Genomic DNA, 24,652 nt, shown 5'->3' with positions numbered 1-24,652 from the left:
AATTTATTAGACATATTCAGCGATCATTTTCCCGACAAACACCCTCAAAAACAACGGCTGCTCTGAAGGACTGATAAAGGAATCGTTAAGCAAAAAGACTATTGATATCAGTGGATCGAATAATTTCTTAACAATACCCGAAAAGAACTGGTTCTCGATACCCAACCCTAGCCGTCACTGATTTTGAAATTTTTTTTTTTTTTCCTGCTGCAATATTTTAAATATTTTGTGAGTGGAGGATTCTGGAAGTAGAATTATGCTTCTTCTTTGTATTGCTGTCTATTACTTACTTAATTTTGGTGAAACCTTTAAAGTTAATTAACAGAAAATACTAATCACTTTCTAAGACTTTTCTGTTGAAACCAGGCATGAGAATTTTCCATTTATTTGTGGAATTCTGGAGTTATTTAGGAAGATCTGGGCCATTTCTGAGAATGATGCAGATGGGAGGCGAAATGTTTTTTTTTTGTTTTTTTTGTTTTTGTTTTGTTTTTGTTTTGTTATAATGCGGGGGGGGTGTGAAAGTTTAAAGAGTCGCGGTGTAATGGATCACAGTTGATCCATGGTCGTACGGATTGCTCCCCAATTGCAAAGTTTGCACAAATGTAATTTTTTGTCCTGATGACTTATTTTTAAAGTGATGTGTTCATTTTGATGCAGTTGCAGTAAGATGACAATGAAAGGAGGGGCTGCAGCTGTGCGTGCACATCGTTCAGTTATGAGCCCAACCTGTTAGAGAGACGAATAGGTGCACGCTCATGCGTCTGTCAACAATGCCATAACAGTGAACTGTGAATGGAAGGAATACAGCTTCCAGTTAAGACAGCCTGCAATAAAACGGCCTTGTGGTGAGTTCCAGGTGCATGTTACTGGGAAGTGTGATTTGTGCAGTAGGTTAATGTCTGTACAATTTACATATTTTTTTTGTTACTTCATGTAGCGCAATATGCCTTTACATGTTAAAGGGTAAAATGTGAAATTTCAGTTAACCATTTTTGAAATTAATGCATTGAATGGTCCACAGTCCTCTTCCTTCACAATCACTATACTCTGGCACATTATGACAGGTGATAGATAGATGTCATAATTTAAGTAGTGACTAGGGACAGAAGACTTATCGTGGTAATGAATAACACTTGAAAGTCAGTATATGCATTTTCACGTGATTTCCATCTTGTTGGAAGTCTACAGGTTTCATGTGTAAAAAGTGTTTTTTTTTTCTTCCCATGTATTGAGGCCAAAACATGCCCGAATGAGGCTTGAAATTGGTTTAATTTTGCCTAAAACCCAGGAGCTTTTCCCTGGAGGGCCCCAGACACCTGGTGGACTTTCAGGATTTCCTGTTAAATAGCTGAACAGAACAAGGAATCGGAATGTTAAAAACAGTAATATGATTATCAGCTATAACACAACAGACTCATGTCAAACATTTATGTAGAAATGAGTAGAATGTAATTTCTACAACAGCATTGTGTCTGGTCCCTTTTTGATATTTGTTTGTACAGCAGCAGTCTGTGTGTGTCAGCAAACGTCAGTGAGGCATCATACAGAGAACAAACTAACCTTCGTTACTGGCTTGGCACTGATTAAAAATATCGAAATGTGACTGAAATACAGACAAGACTTAATCGCTAACAACAGGTGCAGAAAAACATGTTCAGTTGGATTATTATGACACAGACCTGGAAGAGTTTGTATCTACACAATTAACCTAAAATTGTATCATTTATTTTTAAAAAGTACCAGTGAATATCACATGAACTGGACAGATTTTTTTGTTTCCCTCTGAGATGAATTGGTCCACTTGTTCACTTGACTGTGTGAAAAAATTAAGATGGTTCATGTTGACGTTTTCCTTTACAGTAAAAATGGATTATAGCACAAATGCGCATTATTTCACAAAAAACAAATGTCTAGCTAATCTATAAAATACAGCAGTTTAGTCACTGAAGTCAAATGAATGCAGATAAAAAAAAGAGCTTTTAGCGTCCATGAAAAAAACTTGCTCTCAATGACTTACAAAAACGACATCAAAATTTTGAAATCTTCACTTGTTGGACTCTTCAGACTGAAGGTGAAGCTGCAGTTTACTTATATAAAAAAGAGATTCCTTCATTAATGAGAAGTAGCTTATACAAAGAATTCACCACAGGTGGCCCGACAGTGCAGTGACTGTGGTGTCTCCGTTTAAGTTCACTGTCCGTGACTCTTCGCAGAATGTCGGATGGCAACTGGCTTCAGGATGGAAACGGTGTCTGGATGAACTCTGATGTTTTAATTTGCCTGTGCAGCCTGAGTCTGAGCTCTGACAGAGCCAACCTCACAGCGGCAAAGGATTTTTCCACCAGGAAGCCAAACCAAAAAGTAGTTATCCATGAATTTCCCTGAATGTTCAACAACTTAAATCACCCACCTAAAAGCACAACATGACAAGTGGCCCACCGGCAAGCCGCAGCAGGTGGTCTCATAAAAAACAAAACAAAAAAGTGCATTGATTCAAGTATGTAAACACAGTAATTCTCTTTCCATCCACGCGCTGGAGTGTGAGCCAATGCCGTGGCTCCTGAGGTTTGGCGTGCACACATGCGGACAGCACAACACGCTGACGTCATGGTGAGGAAGGGGATTGCCATGTCTTTCCATGTTTTAAAGGGATGTCTGGTGCTCCCCGAGGCCCGCCGCTCAGTGCGTTTGCAGTCTGTACAGAGGAAGGAGGCTCTACGACCTGCAAAGACACACCCCTCTGTCAGCATGGAGCTGGTGCAGTGGCTGCTGGGAAAACAGGGCAGTGCGTGAAACTGGAGATGGCGAGTGGGTTTGAGATGGAGAAATGCAACGCCAAAACAAAAATGCATGAAGCAAATGTGCTTGTGAGGGATGTTTAAAATGATGCACCAAGCTGAAGACAGTGATTCAGATTTTTCTTTGCAATCAGGATCACTGCTTCATGGGATAAAATTAAAAAATAAAAATCTGTGATTATTGGAAAGAGGAGGAGGAGAGAGGATTCATTAGTAACTGAAATATGTTTTACAGACATTAAGGATTTTTCATGTGCATTGTTCAGACACAAACGTATATGGAAACTTTTGTTTTCTGGTGTATCACAGCTAATTGACTTCACTTTATTGATTTAACTATTTCACTTTTAATTCAGTCATTCTTTATTTATAGTTATATATTTAGACATTTTAATTTATAGTTAAAGCTACAGTGTGTGCGGTTTAGGGTGTTGATCTTGGAATATAGCGTTCATAGCCATCTGTTCATTAGTGCATAATTACAGTTGTGTTCAACATAATAGCAGTGTTTAAAAAGTGAATAAAGCTCAAAGTCCTTATAATAAAGGATTATTAACCAAGCCAGAGGTCTGTACGGGGAAATATCTGCCTGAAGTGTTGACAGTACAGACAGAGCGCAGTGAGGTCCGTGCGAAAAACACATCGGTCTGATATCCCCGTACAGACCGAGCAAGCAAGGTTAATAATTAGTTTAATATATGGCTGTTGACTCTGTTCACCTTTAAAGATTGTGCTGAATGTGAGCAATTAATTTGCTGGTGAAGCTGTAAACCTTAAGTTGGCACAACTTGGAAAGACTTTAAAAAAAAAAAGTTTAGGCTTAAATATAAACAAATATTTATAGATTGTGTTGCATTAAAAATGTCTACACAGCAATTGCAGTAATCAGCATGTTAACATAAGCTAAGTAGCTAAATGTGGACATGAAACAAACTGAGGACAGCAGAATAACTCCCAGAAAGCTGAATGAAAGTTTTACAAAACACTGCTGCTTTGTGAGTGACTTCATGTGATGAATACAGTGGATCCAGAAAGAATTCACAGCACTTCACAATAGCTACCCCATAACGATGATGTGAAGAAAAGTTTTTTTTTCTTTTTCTTTTTTTTTTTAGATTTTTGCAAAAAACAAACAAAAAAAAAATCATGTATTCACAGCCTTTGCCATGAAGCAAAAAAAAAAATTGAACTTGGATGCATCCTGTTTCCACTGATCCTTACTGAGATGTTTCTACAGCTTAACTGGAGTCCACCTGGGGTAAATTCAGTTGACTGGATGTGATTTGGAAAGACACACACCTGTCTATATATAAGGTCCCACAGTTGACAGTGCATGTTAGAGCACAAACCAAACATGAAGTCAAAGGGATTGTCTCAAGGCACAAACATGAAAGTCGCAATGAGCACAGTGGCCTCCATCCATAAATGGAGGCGGTTTGGATCCACCAGGACTCTGGTCGCCCGTCTAAACTGAGCAATTGAGGGAGAAAGGCCTTAGTCAAGGAGGTGACCAAGAACCCGGTGGTCACTCTGTCAGACCTTCAGTATTCCTCTGTGGAGAGAGAACGATCCAGAAGGACAACCATCTCTGCAGTAATCCACCAATCAGGCCTGTATGGTAGAATATCCAGACGGAAGCCACTCCTTAATAAAAGGCACATGGCAGACCACCTGGAGTTTGTCCAAAGACACCTGAAGGACTCTCAAACCATGAGAAACAAAATTCTCTGATGAGACAAAGATTGAACACTTTGGTGTGAATGCCAGGGGTGATGTTTGGCGGAAACCAGGCACCATTTGCAAAAGTAAAAAAAAAAAAAAAAAAATCATGTTCTCATAATGGGGTATTCTGAGTACAATTTTGAGGAAAAAGTTAATTTACTCCATTTTGGAATAAGGCTGTAACATAAATAGTGAGGTGCCATCAATAGTTTCTAGATCCACTTATTTGTGGAGTTGTGTACTGATCCTCACTCTGATCCTGATGAGTCTCCATCCACTGTTCCAGCTTTAATGCTCATGACAACACCGTTCAGTTGATCCGACAGGCAGGATTCAGGTGGACCACCTCGACCGTCACTAGAGGAGGATCTCTGAGGGGACGACATGTCTGGAGCATTTTCACACGATTCAGCGTGGAAACGGTTTGTGCTGTTCCTCTCTGCGATTGGAGAAAGCTGCTTCTTCTTTAAGATCCCTGCATGTGATCAAATAGGAAAAACTGACAGTTATTACATTTCAATCTGGAGGATCATTCATTGTAATATGGGTTTGTTTAAAGACAATAGAGGTAACATTGTTGAGATATGTCAATTTATGGCAGTATGTTGGCTTAGTGATCTGCACTGTTGCTTCACAATAAATAAATGGTAAATGCATTTATATAGCATCTGTATCAGACGCTCAAAGCGCTTTACACACTAATGCCTCACATTCACCCCGATGTGAGGGTGCTGCCATGCAAGGTGCTCACTACACTGGGAGTAACTAGCGGATTAAGGACCTTGCCCAAGGGCTCTTAATGATTTTCCAGTCAGGCTGGGATTTGAACAGAGGATCCTTTGTGTAGCAACTCCGAGCTGACAAAACAGTTCCCGTCATCTCTCTGTATCTTAAAACACAGTGACGACAGCACACCTGCAGTGAGCTTTGAAATTGCGCGCACACGCACACAGAGCTTTGTCTTTTCTACATTCTGCAGGTGCTTTTAATGTGACAGAGACTGTGGTGGAAGACATTAAAAGCACCACACTTTTCACTTATGGTGCTGGGATCATGACACTTAACTCACTCATGGTAACAGCAACATGACACTTAACGAACCTGACTAAACCAATTGAACTACAAAACACAATAACACCAACAACACTTAAACTAACATGAACCACAATAACAACATTTAAAACACAGAATTCCCATGGTGCATTGCAGCACAACTTCCATTGTTTACTGGTTAGCTAAAATTGCTAATTTCTCCAATAATATTTGTCCTATCAACTTTCCGTTTTCGCAGCGTTCATCCTTGACCCAAAATACATAAGCATACCAAATGGCATATGTCAGCACTCGCCAGTTTCTCTGTGATCCAAGCCATACGCACGCAGACAGAAGCCACTTGGCTTTTATAATATTACTGTGAGACTAGTTTAAGTGATGAGCCAATGTATGTTTAGTGTTTATAATGTAGGTAGATCAGGGCTCAGCACCAGCTTATTACATTCTCAGCGCCATCATGCCGATTTTCAAGTTTAAGGTGTTCACTCTCTGTTTTCTCTGATAATTCTGCTTAAATTTATTGAAATTTGTCCATTTGCAGTGACACTGAGTGATTTCTCTTTTCTCCATGTAATCTCTAACATTCAAGACTCGCACATCATTGGCCTGGTTAACTGTCACTCAAAAAAAAGCCCTATTATTGGTGGAATTGGTGGAATATCCGACATTAGGCGACATTACAGAGCACCATTTCTGTGGGGAAATTTGACAAACACCTTCAGCTGACTGAATCTCTGTTCGTGTGAACCTTGAGGAATTGCAAACAAATCATTTGTTGTTTTTTGCACCATCGCTGGTGGTATCCACCGTCTGTGAAACAGACCCGTCGCAACCTCCAGGATGCTGCACTCATCGATTGCAGTGGGGAGGGGAGATGCTAAGCAGACGGAAGAAAAAAGCTCACGGTCAATAAAGACATTTTCGTCAAGAGAACAGCTCAAAATTCATTTTTTAGTCTGTAAAAAAATTAAAAGCATAAAAAGCACTCCTCATACAAATACAACAATAAATCAGCAAGATTGATAATTGCATGGAAATGTATGTATTTATTTATTATTATTATCATTCATTTATTTTTTCATTTTTATTTTGTGGGCAACCAAGAAGAATCGCTGTTTTTTTTAGACAATGTTTTTCCTAGTCTCTTCTGCCTATGAAATTGCAGAAAATGGCTTCTATTGGTATTTAAAAAAGGCCCTCCGTTTGAATTAAAAAAAAAATCCTCTGGTGACGCCCCGTGCACCCAAGGGCCGCTAATTTCTGGGGAGAGACCTGGGTAGATCATTTTGACTAGGTCACTTTAGAAGTAGCTTGCAAGCCCAAAAAGTGTGGGCACTCCTGTATTATATATACTGTATAGAAAATGAAATAAAGTTAAGAAAACTTGAGAATTTAAGCCAACTGGTTACAGCATTTTTACATTTCGGTTTATTTAATTTAAAATTAGATGAATTAACAATTTTATTTCAGTGAAATGTTAAGTTGGACCATTTTAAACCTTTAAAAATTGATGAAATTAATATCTCAGGTTGTGTGTGTGTGAAATAGTTTTATTTCCATTTTAGTTAACTGGGTAACTTTTTTTTTTTGGCTTGTTGAAATAAACCTCAATGAAACAAAATAAACCTCAATGAAACAAACTTAATATTTTAAGTGCACTTAACGTGACCTTTGGAGTTGATCTGATATCAAACTGAGTAAATTTATCCAAACTAATATCATGCTGCTTTGTCTTAAAAATTTTATGCCGACAATAACTGGCACAGTAATCAATAGTGAAATGAAGAGCCCTAAAAACAGACATATTAAGAAAATATATATCGCTATGAGGTCTTAACATTCACACACAAAGGCGAGAAAAAAAACAATTTGTTCCGAAAATAACTGGCACAATAATCAATAATGAAACTGAAGAGCTATATATATTAAAAGCCAAGTGGTCTCTGTATGTGTGTGTGCCTGTGTGTAAGTTCAATCACGGGGAGAAACTGGGGAGAGTGGACATAAACATCTCGAAAATGGAATGTTGTGGAGAAATTAGGGATATTATGTAATAACAGTGAATAATGAATGTTGATATGACCATTAATTAGTCCCTGGTAACCAGACAAGCTCTGACCAAAGGAAATATCTCAGCCTTGCCAGTTGTAAAACATGACAACTAAATGTGGCAAACAATGAATACAGTTATGCACAAAACCTTCTCATTTTAATTTCCTGCACTTTCAGTTAAAATCATCATAGAAACATTGTAGAATTTATTACCACCTTTGAAAAATGTCAGCTACCTATTTTATAAACACTACCAATCTAGAACCCATGGATCCCTATTTTAACAAAGAAAACTTATAAATTGGTATTAAGACGATGTGCACTAAAAACGTTGAGAAAACTTTAAAATTTTGTGCAGCTAGTTGTCTTAAATTTTAAAGTTTTCCTCAACTTAAAAAAAGAGCTGATTAAGGAGAGAAATATACATGGTTTTAACTCCACGCTGGCATACATATGTTGGCTGCATCGTGAAGTCTGTGTGAAATCTGTGTCCGTCGTTGTGCACATTCTCACAAATTTGAGTGTCACATTGATAAAGATGCTCCGGTGAAATCCTCCGCGAACACATGTAGTACCGCTACATTGGCAAGTATGTGCAAAATTATCTTCATGATGCAGCCGGTCACCTTCATGAACACGTGGTTAATGGGCAAGTACTGTATATTACTACTCCAAGACCTCAGGATATTTTACAAGGATATTCGGGCTGTTTTTGGGTGGGGGATGTCTTCCAAACTTTATTTTTGATAGTCAGGCTGCAGAGAGGCAGGAAGAAACCACACAGCTCACACAGGCCCGGGACTCGAACCCAGGTACATCAGGCAGCATGTAGTAAGTGCATTAATGATTTCAGTCACACAGACCTCAGAAGGACAAATTTACTCACATCACAAAGAAAATATATTTCCAGACAGTTTATCATCTTGAGCTGAGAAATTTCCAAATCAGAGTGTGCGTGCACGTGTGTGTGTGTGTGTTCCGGGCATCTCACCTTTGTGTGGATGGATGATTTGGTTTGGCAGGCCGGGCGGCAGCACCATCAGCATGTTTTCTGATTGCTCCCCCAACAAAGATCGAAAGTTGTGTCCGAGGCTCGGTTCGGTGTCGGTTGGCGTTTCAACTTTTGTTCTGTCTGCGAGCTCACTGTCGCTCGCTGCCGCTGTGTACTCCCCTGGCCACAACATCTTACTGTTTTCTGAACCGACACACAAACAGCTGTTTGAGAAATTCTGACTAATGACATAAAACTCACAGATAAAAGCTGAAGTCTTATTATGCACAGGTGACTGTGTTCTTCTTTTACCAGGTGGTTGTGGTCTCTTGCCCACACTGGTCGCCAAGCTTTCCCAGCATTCCTCTGGGGGGAGTGGCCCCTCCTCATCCTCACTGTCAGAGGAGTGCGTGGAGGCATAGGAGCCGCTCTGGTCGTCCTCTGCAGAAAGGTCACTGTCCGAATCGCTGTCACGGTCTGCACAGACGGCATGAATAAAAACTCACACACTCTCACACACGGACACAGCTGAAACGAATCAGAGATACAGAATGAGAAAAGTACCATTGAGGTACTCTTTAGTTTCGTGGAAGAACGACGCCTGGTCGTTCAGAGCAATGTGCGCCTGGCTGCCGCTTAAGCCGTCATCCCTAAAAGTACAGAAGAGGTCGTTCACTCTTCAGCATCTGCAGTCGGTCACTGAGGTTCTGCAGCGTGAATGTCTTTACAGTGAATCTGTACCTGAGGACAAACGGCACGTAGCTGTGCTGGCTCTTCCCGCTCTGCATGGTGCCGTTCAGAGACGCGCTGGAGTCGCCAAAGGGAAGGTGGTACAGTCTGCCGTCCATGTAATTAGGGTTACATTTGTAGGTCTGAAAGCAAAAGAAAGTCTCACATTAAAAAAAGGAGAGGAAAAGTGAGCAGCAAAGCTGAAGGTGGTGATTATTTACACTGCTACAGCTGACAATGTTATATAATAAAACCTAATGACAATGTCAGGTGTTTTTTTTTTCACTGTATGTTGATTTTGTTATGCTTAAATGATAGATAATTTTAAAGTCATTAAAAAAAATTATAAAAATGTTTCTGATATAGTATGACTAATATAACTAAGGCAAAGCCTTGGACTGAACATCAACATAGGTTGATGTAAATATATCGTGTTGATTGTATGTGATACACCATAGTTCAAAATTGCTTGGGTGTATGAAGGTCGTGAGTTGAAAGTACTTTAAATAGACTGACACGAGTTGTTAATGATAAACTATTGTAAGCGTTAATGGTACTCATGAAAATATCATTGATAAGTACAATATCAAGAACAGAAACTTCTGTATTCTCAAGATAGATTTATTGAATGATCAATGTAATTTACAACAGTAAATAATGTTAATGTCGCCAACATTAATGAGCAAAACTCTTCACCATCTTACCATGTCATTTAGGTCCTTCAGACTTTTTTCAGTAAAATGGTTTTGTGGAGCATTAGCATGGCTAAAACCCTTCAGCTTCTGGGGGGTGAAGCCCCCCAGACTCCCCAATCTGGGTCATCTTGACCCCCTGCGATTTTAAGCATTTTTCTTCATTTGCCTCTCACATGCCTGGAAGCTGTTAACCCCCAAAACGTGAATCAGCTGCAAGTCATCTGCAAACCATTAATGAAAATTTGTGCAAACCGTGAATATCCGTATACCGTTAATAATAATTTTGCTACAAAGTGTGATAAAATACCTCACAAAATGTGAACGCAGGTCTTGCAAAACGTAAGTTGCAAAACGTGAATATCATTCATGATATGTATTTTCTTTCCGTTTAAACAGTTTACGGATTTCAGTTTACAGATCAATTACTTAAGGAAATCTTGATCACAAACCCTATCTCTGCAAAAATGTATATACACACACATATATAATATATATATATACACACACACACACTTCTGGGGGGGGGGTCCTTACAGCCGGTGAGGTGGGGATGCGAGCCCCGAGCGGGTTTTTGCTTCTGGTGGACATGCCGTGGTCTGGGGACAGTGGCAGGTGGGGAGTTTGACTGGGGCAGTACACCTGTCAAACAGTAATGCAGGCATCCTAAGATGAGCTCAGGGAGGACAGAAACCTCCTGTGGAGCAGAAGGGCAAAAGTGTCCTTCGTCTTGATTTTCAGTATGAATAAAGACCGTCAAAGTGGGGCCTCATGACCCTTCTGACTTTTTGGGTTTTAAGCATGAGGTGTCAGAAAAGTTACCACAGGGATAATTGGCTTATGGCGGGCAAGCGTTCATAGTGACGTCACTTTTTGATCCTTCACCAAGTGTTGGATTGTTCACCCACCACACGTGCGAGTCGAGGGGTGGCACGAAGCCCCGCAGTGTAATGAAAGTGAGAGGTGCGTAGTCATAATCTTACAGATGGTAACTTCACAACATTGGTTCCTCAGCCAAGCACATACACCAAATCATGAAGAAATTCACTTTTTGCGACTTAGGTTTTGCAAGACCTGCGTTCACATTTTGGGAGATATTTTTTCAGTGGTAACATTTTGCAATTCATGGTTTGTGGATAATTCACGATTTGGAGGGTAACAATGCTCCTCACCATCTTACCATGTCATTTAGGTCCTTCAGACTTTTTTTCAGTAAAATAGTTCTGGGGAGCATTAGCATGGCTAAAGCCCTTCAGCTTCTGGGGGAACCCCCAAACTGGCCCTAGTTATTGATTCATCTCCTGTAATGTGATAGAACCAGATCAGTTGTTTTAATACTTGAGCCCTAAATACAAACATCCCACATTTTTGTAAATTTTTTAGATGGATATTTTTTTATTTTGCCATTGGTGGTGGTGGTGGTGTGTGTGTGTGTGAGTGTGTGTGTGTGTGTGGGGGGGGGGGGTCCACTTCAAATAAAAGCTAACCTACACACACACACACACACTAAACCCTATGGCAGATTGTCTCACTGAAGGAAGGTTGAAGTTATAAATTTATTTGAATTTTATACCAGAATGAGCTAAAACTAATTATACATGAAAGGAGGTTAAGTGTTTATAATATCCTTTTATTCACCCTTTAGGAAAATAGGCATAAAAATTTTTTATTGTCCACTGAGAGGTCATTTGTGGCATTACACTGAGCTGAGTTTCATTTTGGGACTCACTGATGTTTTGGATTTGATCATGTGATCAGGCTGCTTGCGGCTGCAGCAGTATTTCATGGCGTTCCTTGCTTCCTTATTGAAGACTATCCGGAAGAGGAAGACAAATGGACCCTGAGACGGGTGACAGAGAGAGAGAAAAAATCAGGACAAAGACAAATGAACCATTCAAACATGTTTTGGGGGAAGCAGAGTCCTCACCTGCACACAGTTGAAGCCTGCAAACAGGTAGTGGAAGATGATCATGTCAGTGTTGACTGAAAGAAGGGCTAGAAAACATGTGACCAAAACCAAGACAAGAACCCCGCATGCAGTCTTCAGACCCGAGCTGTGGAATGGAAATCACATGGCAGAGGCTTCAGGATGATTTCTGAGAAGTGGCTACAGCACAGAGCTCTCAACAGTCAGCAATACAGTGAAAATGTGAAATGTTACAGTTCAGTCCAAATGTATTTGGCCCCTTGGTATTTCACGCATTTATTCCATTTCAAATACACAAAATACAAAAACTACAAAAAAGAAAAATTTGTAAAATTATCAACTCAAATTCAAAGCAAGTCTCTACAACATGATATAAATTAATTAAAAATCTAAAAGCCAAGATGATGGGTTGCATAAGTAATGGCCCCTTTGATATAATAGCTGTAAATAATCAGTTTAATTTCCAGTTTTCTTCAGACAAGTCAGGGGATGGATACAAGAACATTTCCAAGTCACTGAATATGTCTTGAACTTTATTTACATCAGTTATGAAGAAATACAGAGTTTGTATTTCTTCATAACTTCATAACTAACATAGATTTACCATAGAGTGTGGCACTCTATGGTAAATCTATGTGGAGTAGACAGTTCTCAAAAACTGAGTGACTGCAAGAATGAGAAGAGTGAGGAAAGCCACCGAGACACCCAGAAGAAGTTATAGGCTTAGCTGGCTGTGATTGGAGAAATTGTGCATGTGTTGCATTTTGTATATAACCAAACCATTTTATACAGTGATGCTGGTAACCTAATACGTTAATCCTTCCAAATCTATAATCAGATTAAAGTTATTTCTCCAAATCACTATGTGTCACTATTATTTTTGAATTGTGGGCCGATCACAGCATTAAACTTGGCCCATGGGCAGGGGGCTGGGGTTCGACTGAACTGCCTTCTTTGCCCACTTTCAGTGAACTGCAAGCTTTTCATCCACGGTTTTCTGCAGCAGCTACAAGTTAAAAAAAACAGTCGTCGTCTCTCAAAGCGCGGTGACGACAGCACACCTGCATGGAGCTTTACAAATCCATTTTAATGCCGTTTTCCCCTTTATTTAAAACTCTGTGCTGCTCTGTGTGTCCTCGCTAAAAACAGCTGATCTGTGACACGTGAACAACCAGCTTTTTTTTTTTTCCACCCAAATACACCAAAACTCTCTTTCTGGGGACGACATAACGTAAAAAACGCTGATAAAACTTTCTTACCTGTCAATCTGGTCATGTTTCCTGCATTAAAATATGTTATCCATTCTTCTGCTCAAACAGCAAAGCAAGGGCAAACCCAGACCATAAGGGGGCATGGAGGAGACAGGGACGCGGCCCCCCCACATCACACTAGATTAAAGGTTCAGTTTTGAAGCCTTTTTTTTTACTACTACTACTACTAATACTACTTATAATAATAATAATTTCAACAACTAAAATGTTTAGAGAGAATTTAAATGTTACAATTTAATAATTACATTTATAAGCAATGTTGATTAGAAATTGAAAGTTTTACTGTTACAGTGCTGTCAACAGCTAAATATGAGGTCAAGAAAGACTATTTTATATAAAACAAGTATGTTCATTGAAGACAAGAAAGGGTGACTATAAAGTGTGTATTGGCAAAAGGGTTATCATTTTCATGTTGAGGTGGTAGGGGGGTGTTGTCGGCAGCTGCTGAAAGTAACTAATAAACTAACTATTAATCTAAGTTACTTTTAAAATGGAATAATCACTAAACTAAGTTACTTTTTCAAGGAGTAGCCAGTAATTACTAACTGGATTACTTTTTCAAAGTAAGTGTGGCAACACTGCCAGTTATACAGCTTCATGATGAAGTAGGATTTTCTTAAAAAGAAGACCTGAAATTTCATCTACAATTTGCTAAAAGGCACATATGAGATGCAAACCTAGATTTGATGTTTTGGGGAAAGAAAATCCTCCGTGATACTACTTCATCAGGAAGCTGTATAACTGGGGATGCATATATTTTTAATTAATTTATATCAAGTTGTAGAGATCTGCTTTGAGTTTGAGTTTAAGGTTGATAATTTTAGGATTTTTTTTTTACTTTTTTTGTAGTTTTTGTATTTGAAATGGCATAAACAAATTAAAATGTGTGAAATACCAAGGGGGCAAATACTTCTGGACTGATCTGTATGTAAGACAGTTTATGCAGGTGACAATAATCATGCTGTGGTGACAGACAACACCCACAATTTTTACTTTTCACCAACAGAAAGCAACTTGTCCATTTCCACAAAAATGTCACGGTGAAAAATAAAACCAGTGGCTTGTACCATTTACTTTCCATTAATACTCAAAAACATTCATGCCAGAAATACATGCAGTGAGAAGACCATAACAGACCCACAGTAATCAATCAGGAAATATCTCCCCGTCACACCCGTTACTTTCATATACAGATTCACCATCCCTCTGACTTTGATAAACATCATGTGAGTGTCTTTAAATGGATCACAGTGAATGTTTTTTTTTTTAAATGACTAACACAGCGAACAATCCCTGAAGTGTCAACAAGAAGAAGCTACACTTCTACATCAGGCTCATGAGATTTGGTTTTGTGGTTGTGCACAGCAGCCTGTTGAACTGATTATCATCTTTGATGTTGGCGCACTCACACACGAGGATCTTTCGTCTCCACACTGTGGCGTCTGAGTGAGCACGATGCTCTGGAGGACAGGAAGTACAGGAGCATGTCCATCTGCAAACACATTATTTCAATGAGACAGCTGCTGCTGTCAAAGCAAATACAATCTGCAAATTCAATGCACATATGTTTATAAAGTATTTTTATCTTACATTGAAAGAAAGCGACCTCAACGTAAGTTTTTTAAGCAACAGCTAAGATCACTACTTTGTACCACACACGCACTTCAACCGCTTACTCCAATTAAGGGTCATGGAGGGCTGAAGCCTTTCCCAGCAGTCATAGTTTTCGTTCATCAATCCATTTTATTTCATCTTCTTTTAAAATTTTACCACACAAGGCACATGCATTTTTACAAATGCCATCATTGCAAAGAACTTCAGTCTGCACTGCATCCAGAAAGTATTCATAGCCCTTCACATTTTCCACATTTTTTATGTTACAGCCTTATTCCAAAATGGAGTAAATCCCCCCTCAAAATTCTACTCACGACACACCATAAATGACAACATGAAAAAAAGTTTTTTTGAAATTTGCAAATTTATTAAAAATAAAAAAACTAAGAAGTCACTTGTACATAAGTATCCACACTCTTTACTCAACAATTTGTTGATGTACCTTTGACAGTCTTATTGAATATGATGCCACAAGCTGATCTTCAGATCCCTCAGATTTTCAGATCTCTCTGGAGAAGCGCTTTGAGGCAACTCTGTTGTGATTTGGCGCTATATATATGAAAATAAATTGAAATTGAATTGAGATGTTCAATTGGATTCAGGTCTGGGCTCTGGCTGGGCTACTCAAGGACATTCACAGAGTTGTCCTGGAGCCACTTCTTTGATTTGCTGGCTCCCACTGAAAAACATCCCCACAGCACGATGCTGCCACCACCATGTTTCACTGTAGGGATGGTGCCTGGTTTCTTCCAAACATCACACCTGGCATTCACACCAAAGAGTTCAATCTTTGTCTCATCAGACCAGAGAATTTTGTTTCTCATGGTCTGAGAGTCTTTCAGGTGCCTTTTGGCAAACTCCAGGTGGGCTGCCATGTGTCTTCGAGTGGCTTCCATGTGACCACGCTACCATACAGATTGGTGGATGTGCTGCAGAGTTGTTTGTTCTTCTGGAAGGTTCTCCTCTCTCCACAGAGGAATACTGGAGCTCTGACAAAGTGACCATTGGGTTCTTGGTCACCTCCCTGACTAGGGCCCTCTCCCTGATCATTCAGTTTAAACGGGCGGCCAGCTCTAGGCAGTGGTGGGCACTGTTCAGCTAATTCGATAACCGATAATTATCAAAGCTATTATTTTTAGCAGTTTAGCTTTTCAGATAAGTTTTAAAACCATCATTGGACCAATTATCTCACGATAAATTTAGTTCCGATAACTTTTAGATCACTAATATGTTTATGTTTTTTTACATAACTAGTAACTTGAAAAACATTTATAATCCCTTTTGCTCCTGTCTGTTACGTATTTTGCAGTAATGCGGTGGTTAAGGAGAGATGACCTCCACTCTGCCCCCAGCAGAAAATGTCTGGCTATTCCTTAACCCCATACAGTGCTGCAGGCATGAGGCAGAGGTCTTGAAATGGAAAGCACGTTTGACTTATGGTTTTGATTTATAAATAAAAATTATTCCGGATAGAATAACTACATTAATGTAAACTCTTAAATGTACAAAGTGGATATATAATGCATATCTGTTAATTTTAAAATAATGCACTCATTCTGAAGATTTGAACATTAACACACAGGTGTCCAAAGGGAGTATGGGTAAACTTAGACTCTGCTCATACTGATTGGTTGACTAATTCATTCTATGTAAAAACTAACACAAGTGAATCAATGTAACATGTGTTGGTGTTTACAAATAAATGTGCTTTTGTAAAATACGTCATTTTTTCATTTGTATTAAAAAAAACATTCGCAAAGCCGAAAAGTCTGTTAAATTGTGATTCAGGCCGTGTGATATAACCAGCATCAAAGTGCATAAAACACTGCCATCTACTGGCGACTGATTATATCACAGTGTTGTTGACCACAGGATTTTAAAATTATCTGTAGGTTTCCAAAACCTGAGAGACCACACACGTGCAGATTAAAAATAAAAAAAAATAAAAAATCATAGATCTGACAGGTTTAGTTGTACAGTGTGTGGTGTCAGCCACACGGTAAAAACAACACACATGAACAGATTTCACACACGAACATTCTCAGGTCAAACACCTCACTTTCTGATTGGCTGCATGTCACATTTAGCTCCTCACGTCCTTCTGAGCAGATCAGAGCACTCTTAACACACCACACACGGCAGGAATATCTGATAAGATTATATTTAGCGTCATCACGATTGTCAGGGCGTCCTTAAGATTGCCGGAAGGGGAAGATCGGGTCCGACATCGGCCTAATTATCTTGCCATGTGAACCAGGCTTAACAGATCTGTTGTTATGACGCCTCAGAGAACAACTGATTGATCTGCTGTAACACCGCACTGAGCCGCTAACGGTTAGCAGCTAACTGATCGGATGTTATGACGCCGCACAGAGCCGCTAACCGATCAGATGTTATGACATTGCACGGAGCAACTGACTGATTCGTTGTTATGATGCTGCACGGAGTGACTGATTGATGCGTTATGACACCGCACCGGAAAGTTCAACGACCAAAATACCAACATTCTGGGTGCAATGAACGTTTCCACTATTATTTGATTTCTTTGTGCAATTGAAATCGTTATTCAAGCATTCAAAAGGTGATTCCTATTGCTACACAACTCCAACTGCACACGAGAAAGTTTTTTGACAGTTCTTGTTATTGAAAGAAACCTTGTCTCCCTAACCGGATAGAGTTGTGATGTCATCACGCGTGTGCTTAGGCGCTGTCTAGCGGGATCTTCTTTCTTTTCTTTTTTTAGACAAATGAAAAAATGACATTTTACAAAAGCACATTTATTTGTAAACACCAACACATGTTACATTGATTCACTTGTGCTGGTTTTTACATAGAATGAATGAATCAACCAATCAGTATGAGCGGAGGCTAAGTTTACCCATAATCCCTTTGGGCATCTGTGTGTTAATGTTCAAATCTTCAGAATTGGTGCATTATTTTAAAATTAACAGATATGTGTTATATATCACTTTGTACATTTTAAGAGTTTACATTAATGTAGTTATTCTATCCGAATAATTTTATTTATAAATCAAAATCATAATTCAAACCTGCTATCCATTTCAAGACCTCTGCCTCATCGCTGGACCACTATATCCTGTCAAGGTAAATGATGCTTCCCTACAGCAGAGAGTAGAGTGCACAAATATAGAAACGCTGGCTCATTGGTAGTGTTTGGGTTTGTGATCGCCTTTGATTCTATTAGAAGCTTTGGCAGTGTTTAAACTCAAAATTGGTTTGTTAGTAGCTGAGCATGTATAGGAAGCAAAATTGAAAGTTATGAGTTAGCTGTAGCTTCTGATTTTAGGCAGTTTGTTTTAGCGTTATAAAAGATAACTTTTCAGTTAACTGATTACCAGTTATTGAAGCTAACTTTTTGGTTAGCTGTGCCCACCACTGCCTGAGTCCTGCTGGATCTGAACTTCTTCTATTTACAGATGATGGCGGTCACTGTGTCAGAGCACTTGGTTTGTTTCTGACATGCACTGTCAACTGTGGTACCTTATATGTAGAGATGTGTGTCTTTTCAAATCATGCCCAGTAAACTGAATTTACCCGAGGTGGACTCCAATTAAGCTGTAGTAACATCTCAAAGATAATCAGTGGAAACAGGATGCATCTGAGCTCAATTTTGAGCTTCTTGGCAAAGGCTGTGAATACTTATGTACATGTGAGTTCTTAGTTGTTGTTTTTTTTAATAAATTTGTAAAAATGTAAAAAACTCCAACCTTTTTTATAGTGTCATTATGGGGTATTGTGTGTAGAATATTGAGGAAAAAATGAATTTCATTTTTGAATAAGGCTGTCACATAACAAAATGTGGAAAAGTGAAGAGCTGTGAATACTTTCTGGATGCACTGTACATGAACTGCATTAAAAAGCTATTACAATAAGAGCAATAAGAGATTTCTGACATCCACCAAGGGTTGACAAGGACTCAAAATAACAGATATGTGATTCACATCGTGACCCGGACATTACCTGGATCCAGATTCCACAGCACAATGCAATAATTGCATACTGATCCAGAATGGTCTGACTGATCAAGATTTTGCAATGTGATATTTAATTCACAAGCTGAAAAAAAATAGTGTCTTCCTGATCTTGGTTTTACATCATGATGTCATATCTTTCTGCTGCAGAACCTGCATATTGATCCGGATCACTCCCAACAAATCCTGACCCAGAATCCTGATCCAGATCACCTCCAAAATTTAATGGAGTCTTCCATGCCCTAATATTAGATTAGATTATATAGAACTTTACTGATCCCTTGGGAAGACTCCCTCAGGGAAATTGAGGTTCCAGCAGCACTGTATAGCAGCACACATAAGAAGCACACATATCTATCTGTGGGGAAGATTTCGTAAAAAATATGTGCAGTCATTTTGCGTAATCCTTAAAAGTCTGCAAAGTGAAATCTGGATCTACCAAGGCCTAACACCAATGTGTGGTGAAAATGTGGTGAAAATCCATTAAGTAGTTTTGACGTAATCCTTTAAAGCCTATATAAAGTGAAATCTTGATCCAGAATAACGATTTGGATCACCTCCTGAATTTAATGGAGTCTTTGAAGGCCTAACACCAATGTGTGGTGAAAATCTGTTAAGTAGTTTTAACATAATCCTTCAAAGCCTCTATGAAGTGAAATCTTGATGCAGAATCTGGATCCGGATGACCATCTATGAATATTTTATCAAATAATCTCACAATTAAGCCTTTTGTATGTACAATTTATTAAATAAAAACAGTTAACAACAACAAAAAAATTAAAAAGTGAGAACAAGATTATAATAGTTTTACTCAAACATGCCAGACTTTTAATTGTATTTAGCTTTAAAACAGAAAATCTTCATATTTTAGAAAATGAAAGAAACATTTTTACATGAAAAATATGATTATCAGAAAAGTTAATTCATGAATGCATTTCCATAATTTCCTGTGAATCTGTTCACAGTGCTGAAGCAATGATTTCTTATTTTCAAGTTTTGAAAATCATGTAACAACACTGGCTGCTTTAGGAATGTAACTAGAAAACATGCAGATACTGAAGTTAAAACTTAAACAGAAACTTCCACGTCCTGCTGCAGCGACTCACCGAGACAACCAGGGCGATCGGTCCAGCAAAGCTCCAGATGAGAGTGTCGTACATCGACAGCCAACAAAAGTCTGGGTTCCCATAACCTTCTGGGTCCAAACCAACAGCCAAACCTGGAGACAAACACAGAAATGTGGACAGCGGCAGGAGACGCTCAATCAGAACAGCCCAGTCTCAGTTATAGGACGTGTTTTAAACCATTTTTACCCAGAGGAAGACTCTGGTCTGAAATAAATTCTTGACTACAAACATGATAAAAATCAGAAAGTCAAGCCCCCTGCCTTTAGAGGCTTAATTCAGGTGTCACCTGTGATGAAGGCGGGGACTCCCCATCCAATCAGGTAGTAGAATCTCATGGGTCCACAGTTGATGTCTCGGACTTCACTGATCATGCGGTAGATGTGGAGCCCCTCCAAGAAGATCCAGGAGAAAGTACAGAGATAGAAGAAGTGCAGCAAGATGGCGATGACCGTGCACAAAAACTGCACCGAGGGGGTAGGAGAAACAGGGTGTCAAAATAAAAGTTACAGGTTCTTCAGTCAGACAAATTTAAGTATTTTCTCTTATTGACTTAAGAAAAAGAGACGGATGAAAAATGAAAAATACAAGCTAACAATACTAGAAGGTGTACCAACCTAATTTTACACAAAATGTGATTTTGCCTAAATCCCACACTTTATTTTGAAACTGAGAAATGCACAAAATCCCTTAAAGTTTCAGGAAATTCCTGAAATTTAACTTAAAGTACATTTAACTAAAACATTAAGATGTTGAGCCAACCAAATTTCTAGTCCACCAATCCTGACTCTCTATTAAATAAATAACTGATCCAATACAACTAAGGCAGTATTAACTCCACCAAGGAGGTTATTTTCACCTACATTTGACTGTTTGTTGCCAGGATTACACAAAACTAATGGACCATTTGTAATAAAGTTAGTGGAGTAACAAGGCAGAGGCTAAGGAAAAACCAGGTAAATTCTGCTTCTTCATCTGATTTTGTTAACATTCAAAGTTAGGGCATTTTCAGATCAAACCTTAGAATAGGATCAAAGATATGTGATAAGGATCAGTTGTTAACCTCGAAAACGTGAATCAGCTGCAAATCATGAATTATCCGCAAGCCGTTAACTGCAAAAAGTGAATGCTAAAAAAATCTCACAAAACGTGAATATCATTCATAATATATATATATATATCAGTTTAAGTAGCCTATGGATTTCAGTTTACGGATCAATTACTGCAGGGAATCTTGATCACAAACCCGATCGCCGCAAATTAAATTTTTTTTGGTGGGGTCCACTACAGCCTGAGGAGGTGATCCAAGCAGCTGTCGCATCTGGTGTCAAGCACCTGGTCCTGCTAGGTGTGTCCTGCTCTGGGGACAGTGTCAGGTGAGGAGTTTGACTAACACAGTCCACCTGTCAAACTCACGGAGGACAGAAACCTCCCCCTCCAGTAAACAGCTCAATAATCTTCAGAGAAACATCGTAGAAAAACAAACAACACTAGTTTCTAACCTCAGGAAGGTAAACAACGAGCTACAACATTATTTTTAGCCATATAAACCATCCTCTGAGCTGGAAAAATAACTTTGATCTGAACGAGCAGGCGGCAGAGAAACGGAAGCGCAGGGACCGTCTACAAAGTGCAAAAACAAAACACCAGAAAAATATTCAATAAATTCAGATGTGGTGTCACCAAATTCAGCGAACACGTCAGTGGGATCCTGTTGGTTATACTACAACACTCAGTTTGGAAAAATGTGCAAAAACTGAATTTTAGTGAATTTTATTGCTCATTTTATGACTTATTTTAAAGATACAAAATTACTAGCCTTCAATGTTTGCACATTTTTCCAAACTGAGTGCTGATGTATAAACAGCAGGAGACCACTGATGTGCTGTGGATTTTGTGTGACTACACCTTTTAACAATGACGCTATTGAAAATTTAATCAATCAATAAAAAATTCTCCAAAGTTTTTCACAATGACATTTTTCCAAACTGAGTGCTGCAGTATAACCAGTAGGACCCCACTGATGTGTTCAGTGAATTTGGTGACACCACATCTGAATTTATTGAATATTTTTCTGGTGTTTTGTTTTTGCACTTTGTAGACGGTCCCTGCGCTTCCGTTTCTCTGCCGCCTGCTTGTTCAGATCAAAGTTATTTTTCCAGCTCAGAGGACAGTTCATATGGATAAAACTAAGTTTGTAGCTCGTTGTCTACCTTCCTGAGGTTAGAAACTAGTGTTGTTTGTTTTTCTACAATGTTTCTCTGAAGATTATTGAGCTGTTTACTGGAGGGGGAGGTTTCTGTCCTCTGTGAGTTTGACAGGTGGACAGTGTCAGTCGAACTCCTCACCTGACACTGTCCCTGGAGCGGGACACACCTAGCACGACCAGGCGCTTGACACCAGATGCGACAGCTGCTTGGATCACCTCCTCAGGCTGTAGTGGCCCCTGCCCAAAAAAAAAAAAAAAAAAGAAAAAAAATTTGCGGTGATTGGGTTTGCGATCAAGATTTCCTGCAGTAATTGATCCGTAAACTGAAATCTATAAACTTCTTAAACTGAAAATGATATTCACGTTTTGTGAGACCCGCATTCACGTTTTGAGAGATAATTTTTCAGTATTCACGTTTTGCAATTAACAGTTTGTGGATAATTCACAATTTGCAGCTGATTCACGTTTTGGGGGTTAACAAAGGTCAATAGTGACCCTAAAGTTCAGGTGCAGGTTTGAAGGTCAGCAATCAAAACCTATGTTCAGTAGTCATGAGCAAAGGTCAAGAATCATCAAAGCTGAATAATCAACATTAACAATAATGATCATGACAAAAGATAAACGATCAGGATCAAAGATGGGTGATTAGGAAGAAAGATGAGGATCACAGGTCAACAATCAGAATCCATGTCACATTTCCGATCAATGGTTAGTGTTCAAGATCCCATAATTGGTTATCCAATGGTGTACTCTGGTCTAGAGCCTGACCAATACAGCAGACCCAAGGAGGATCTACATGTTGAATTGTCACAAGTTTTTCACCAGATGCCCTTCCTGACGCAACTCCACATTGGCAGGGGTGGGGTTTGAACCGGGAACCTTGTGCACTGAAACCAAGTGCACTAACCACTTGGCTACCCCCGCTGCATAATGGGACACTAAATATAGCAACTTATTCAAGAAATCCCAAATAATTTTAAACTTTTGATTAATTTTTTTAAAAAAACATTACTTTGGATTCACTTGTATTTCATCACCATTTCCAAAGACTTCATTTTTCAGCTGCGATTGTTAGGAATTTTACTAAAAACGTTTTCAACTGCTGTCCATGAAAGTTGGTGGAATTGCTGATGAGATCAAGAGGAAGCATCTATGAAATTTTCATGTTGATTGGTATCTGTCTGTGGATTCTACATAATGTTTTTTTTTTTTTTTTTTTTTACAAAATCTCACATTAGTAGAACACAAATCTGCAGGACTGTGAACTCTCCAAACGTAAAAGTAACAATTTTAGTTCATATTAAGATGAACCCCTAATGAACATAAAAAAAACATAATTACCGGGTTGTCTGCCTGGTTGATGCCCAGAATAAAGATGAGTTCAGACAGGAAGAGTGCAGCAGCTCCATTGTTGATTATACACGTCTTGTTGCTCTGCATAGCTCTCAGACAGAGGAAGAAGATCGTAGTGAGGAAGAGGAAGCCCAGCGTCACTCCCACTGCGCTCCAGGTCACAACTTTAATAGGCAGGATCTCCCCGTTCTAACACAAAAGTCAAAATTAGGAGGGGATAGTGGTGATATTCTAAAAGCCTGGTGAAGATAAAGGGTTGGGGACATTTACCTCTCTCCTGGAGATGTCCATGAGCACAGCGAAGCTGGTCATGTGATAACACTGGCAGCTGATGTGAGTGGCGTTTCTAAAAACCACCTCGCAGCCCTTTGCTGACCAGCCGCCGTTACCGCCGCTGACATAAAAATCAGACAGATCAGTGGACCACGTCAGACCACAGCTACATTCACTTTGCAAGTCCATCATCTGTGTGTGTCTCTGTGTTAGTGCGCTCACAGGATGCTGTGGTTCCAGAAGACACAGATGGGTTTGGAGCGCTCCTCAGTGGTAACCAGGCGGAACTGCACGGTGATGGGTTTGTCCAGTGTGTGTTGCAGCAGTTCATCATTGTCATGAACTGTGATACTTACCACTGGTGTGTTGATAACCGGACGTTTTGGCACCCTGATACAAAGCAACAATTGCACAGATTCAGTTCCAGTTAGTAAACACATCTGACATCTTACCAATCGTGTATCTCACACACACACACACACACACACACACACACACACACACACACACACACACACACACACACACACACACACACACACACACACACACACACACACACACACACACACACACACACACACACACACACATCTGGGGGGCTGGAGCCTATCTCACAGGACACCAGTCTGTCACAGGGCCACATATACACAAACAAACACATTCACACCCGCACGCACACCTACGGACAATTTAAAGTTTTCAAACCACCTAACCCGCATGTCTTTGGATGTGGGAGGAAGCAGGAGCAACCAGAGAGAACCCACACAAACACGGGGAGAACATGCAAACTCCACACAGAAATACCACAGGTGGGAATTGATCCCATGACCTTCTCCCTGTGAGGCA

The 24,652-nt window shown here is 39.4% G+C and overlaps 1 protein-coding gene across 3 annotated transcripts in view; it reads right to left on the bottom strand.

Moving 5' to 3' along the window:
• Positions 1 to 1,227: 1,227 nt before the first annotated feature.
• The window catches only part of celsr2 (cadherin, EGF LAG seven-pass G-type receptor 2), a 189,985-nt gene continuing 166,560 nt past the window's right edge, over positions 1,228 to 24,652 (bottom strand). Inside the window, exons 21-34 of one of the 3 annotated variants that reach the window (XM_034166559.1) lie at positions 24,026 to 24,193; positions 23,801 to 23,924; positions 23,519 to 23,719; positions 20,258 to 20,432; positions 19,951 to 20,063; positions 14,648 to 14,730; positions 11,968 to 12,094; positions 11,770 to 11,880; positions 9,361 to 9,491; positions 9,184 to 9,269; positions 8,932 to 9,096; positions 8,620 to 8,823; positions 4,776 to 4,998; positions 1,228 to 2,973 (exon numbers count right to left, since the gene is read on the bottom strand). In XM_034166559.1, the coding sequence (XP_034022450.1) occupies positions 2,946 to 2,973; positions 4,776 to 4,998; positions 8,620 to 8,823; positions 8,932 to 9,096; positions 9,184 to 9,269; positions 9,361 to 9,491; positions 11,770 to 11,880; positions 11,968 to 12,094; positions 14,648 to 14,730; positions 19,951 to 20,063; positions 20,258 to 20,432; positions 23,519 to 23,719; positions 23,801 to 23,924; positions 24,026 to 24,193 (1,939 nt within the window). In that variant the 3' untranslated portion in view covers positions 1,228 to 2,945. The remainder of the gene's footprint in view (positions 2,974 to 4,775; positions 4,999 to 8,619; positions 8,824 to 8,931; positions 9,097 to 9,183; positions 9,270 to 9,360; positions 9,492 to 11,769; positions 11,881 to 11,967; positions 12,095 to 14,647; positions 14,731 to 19,950; positions 20,064 to 20,257; positions 20,433 to 23,518; positions 23,720 to 23,800; positions 23,925 to 24,025; positions 24,194 to 24,652) is intronic. The other 2 variants (XM_034166561.1, XM_034166560.1) reach the window with 2 other exon arrangements.

Source organism: Thalassophryne amazonica, chromosome 3 (assembly GCF_902500255.1).
Source record: "Thalassophryne amazonica chromosome 3, fThaAma1.1, whole genome shotgun sequence".
Lineage (NCBI taxonomy): Eukaryota > Metazoa > Chordata > Actinopteri > Batrachoidiformes > Batrachoididae > Thalassophryne > Thalassophryne amazonica.
This window is presented reverse-complemented; position numbering and strand designations above follow the sequence as displayed.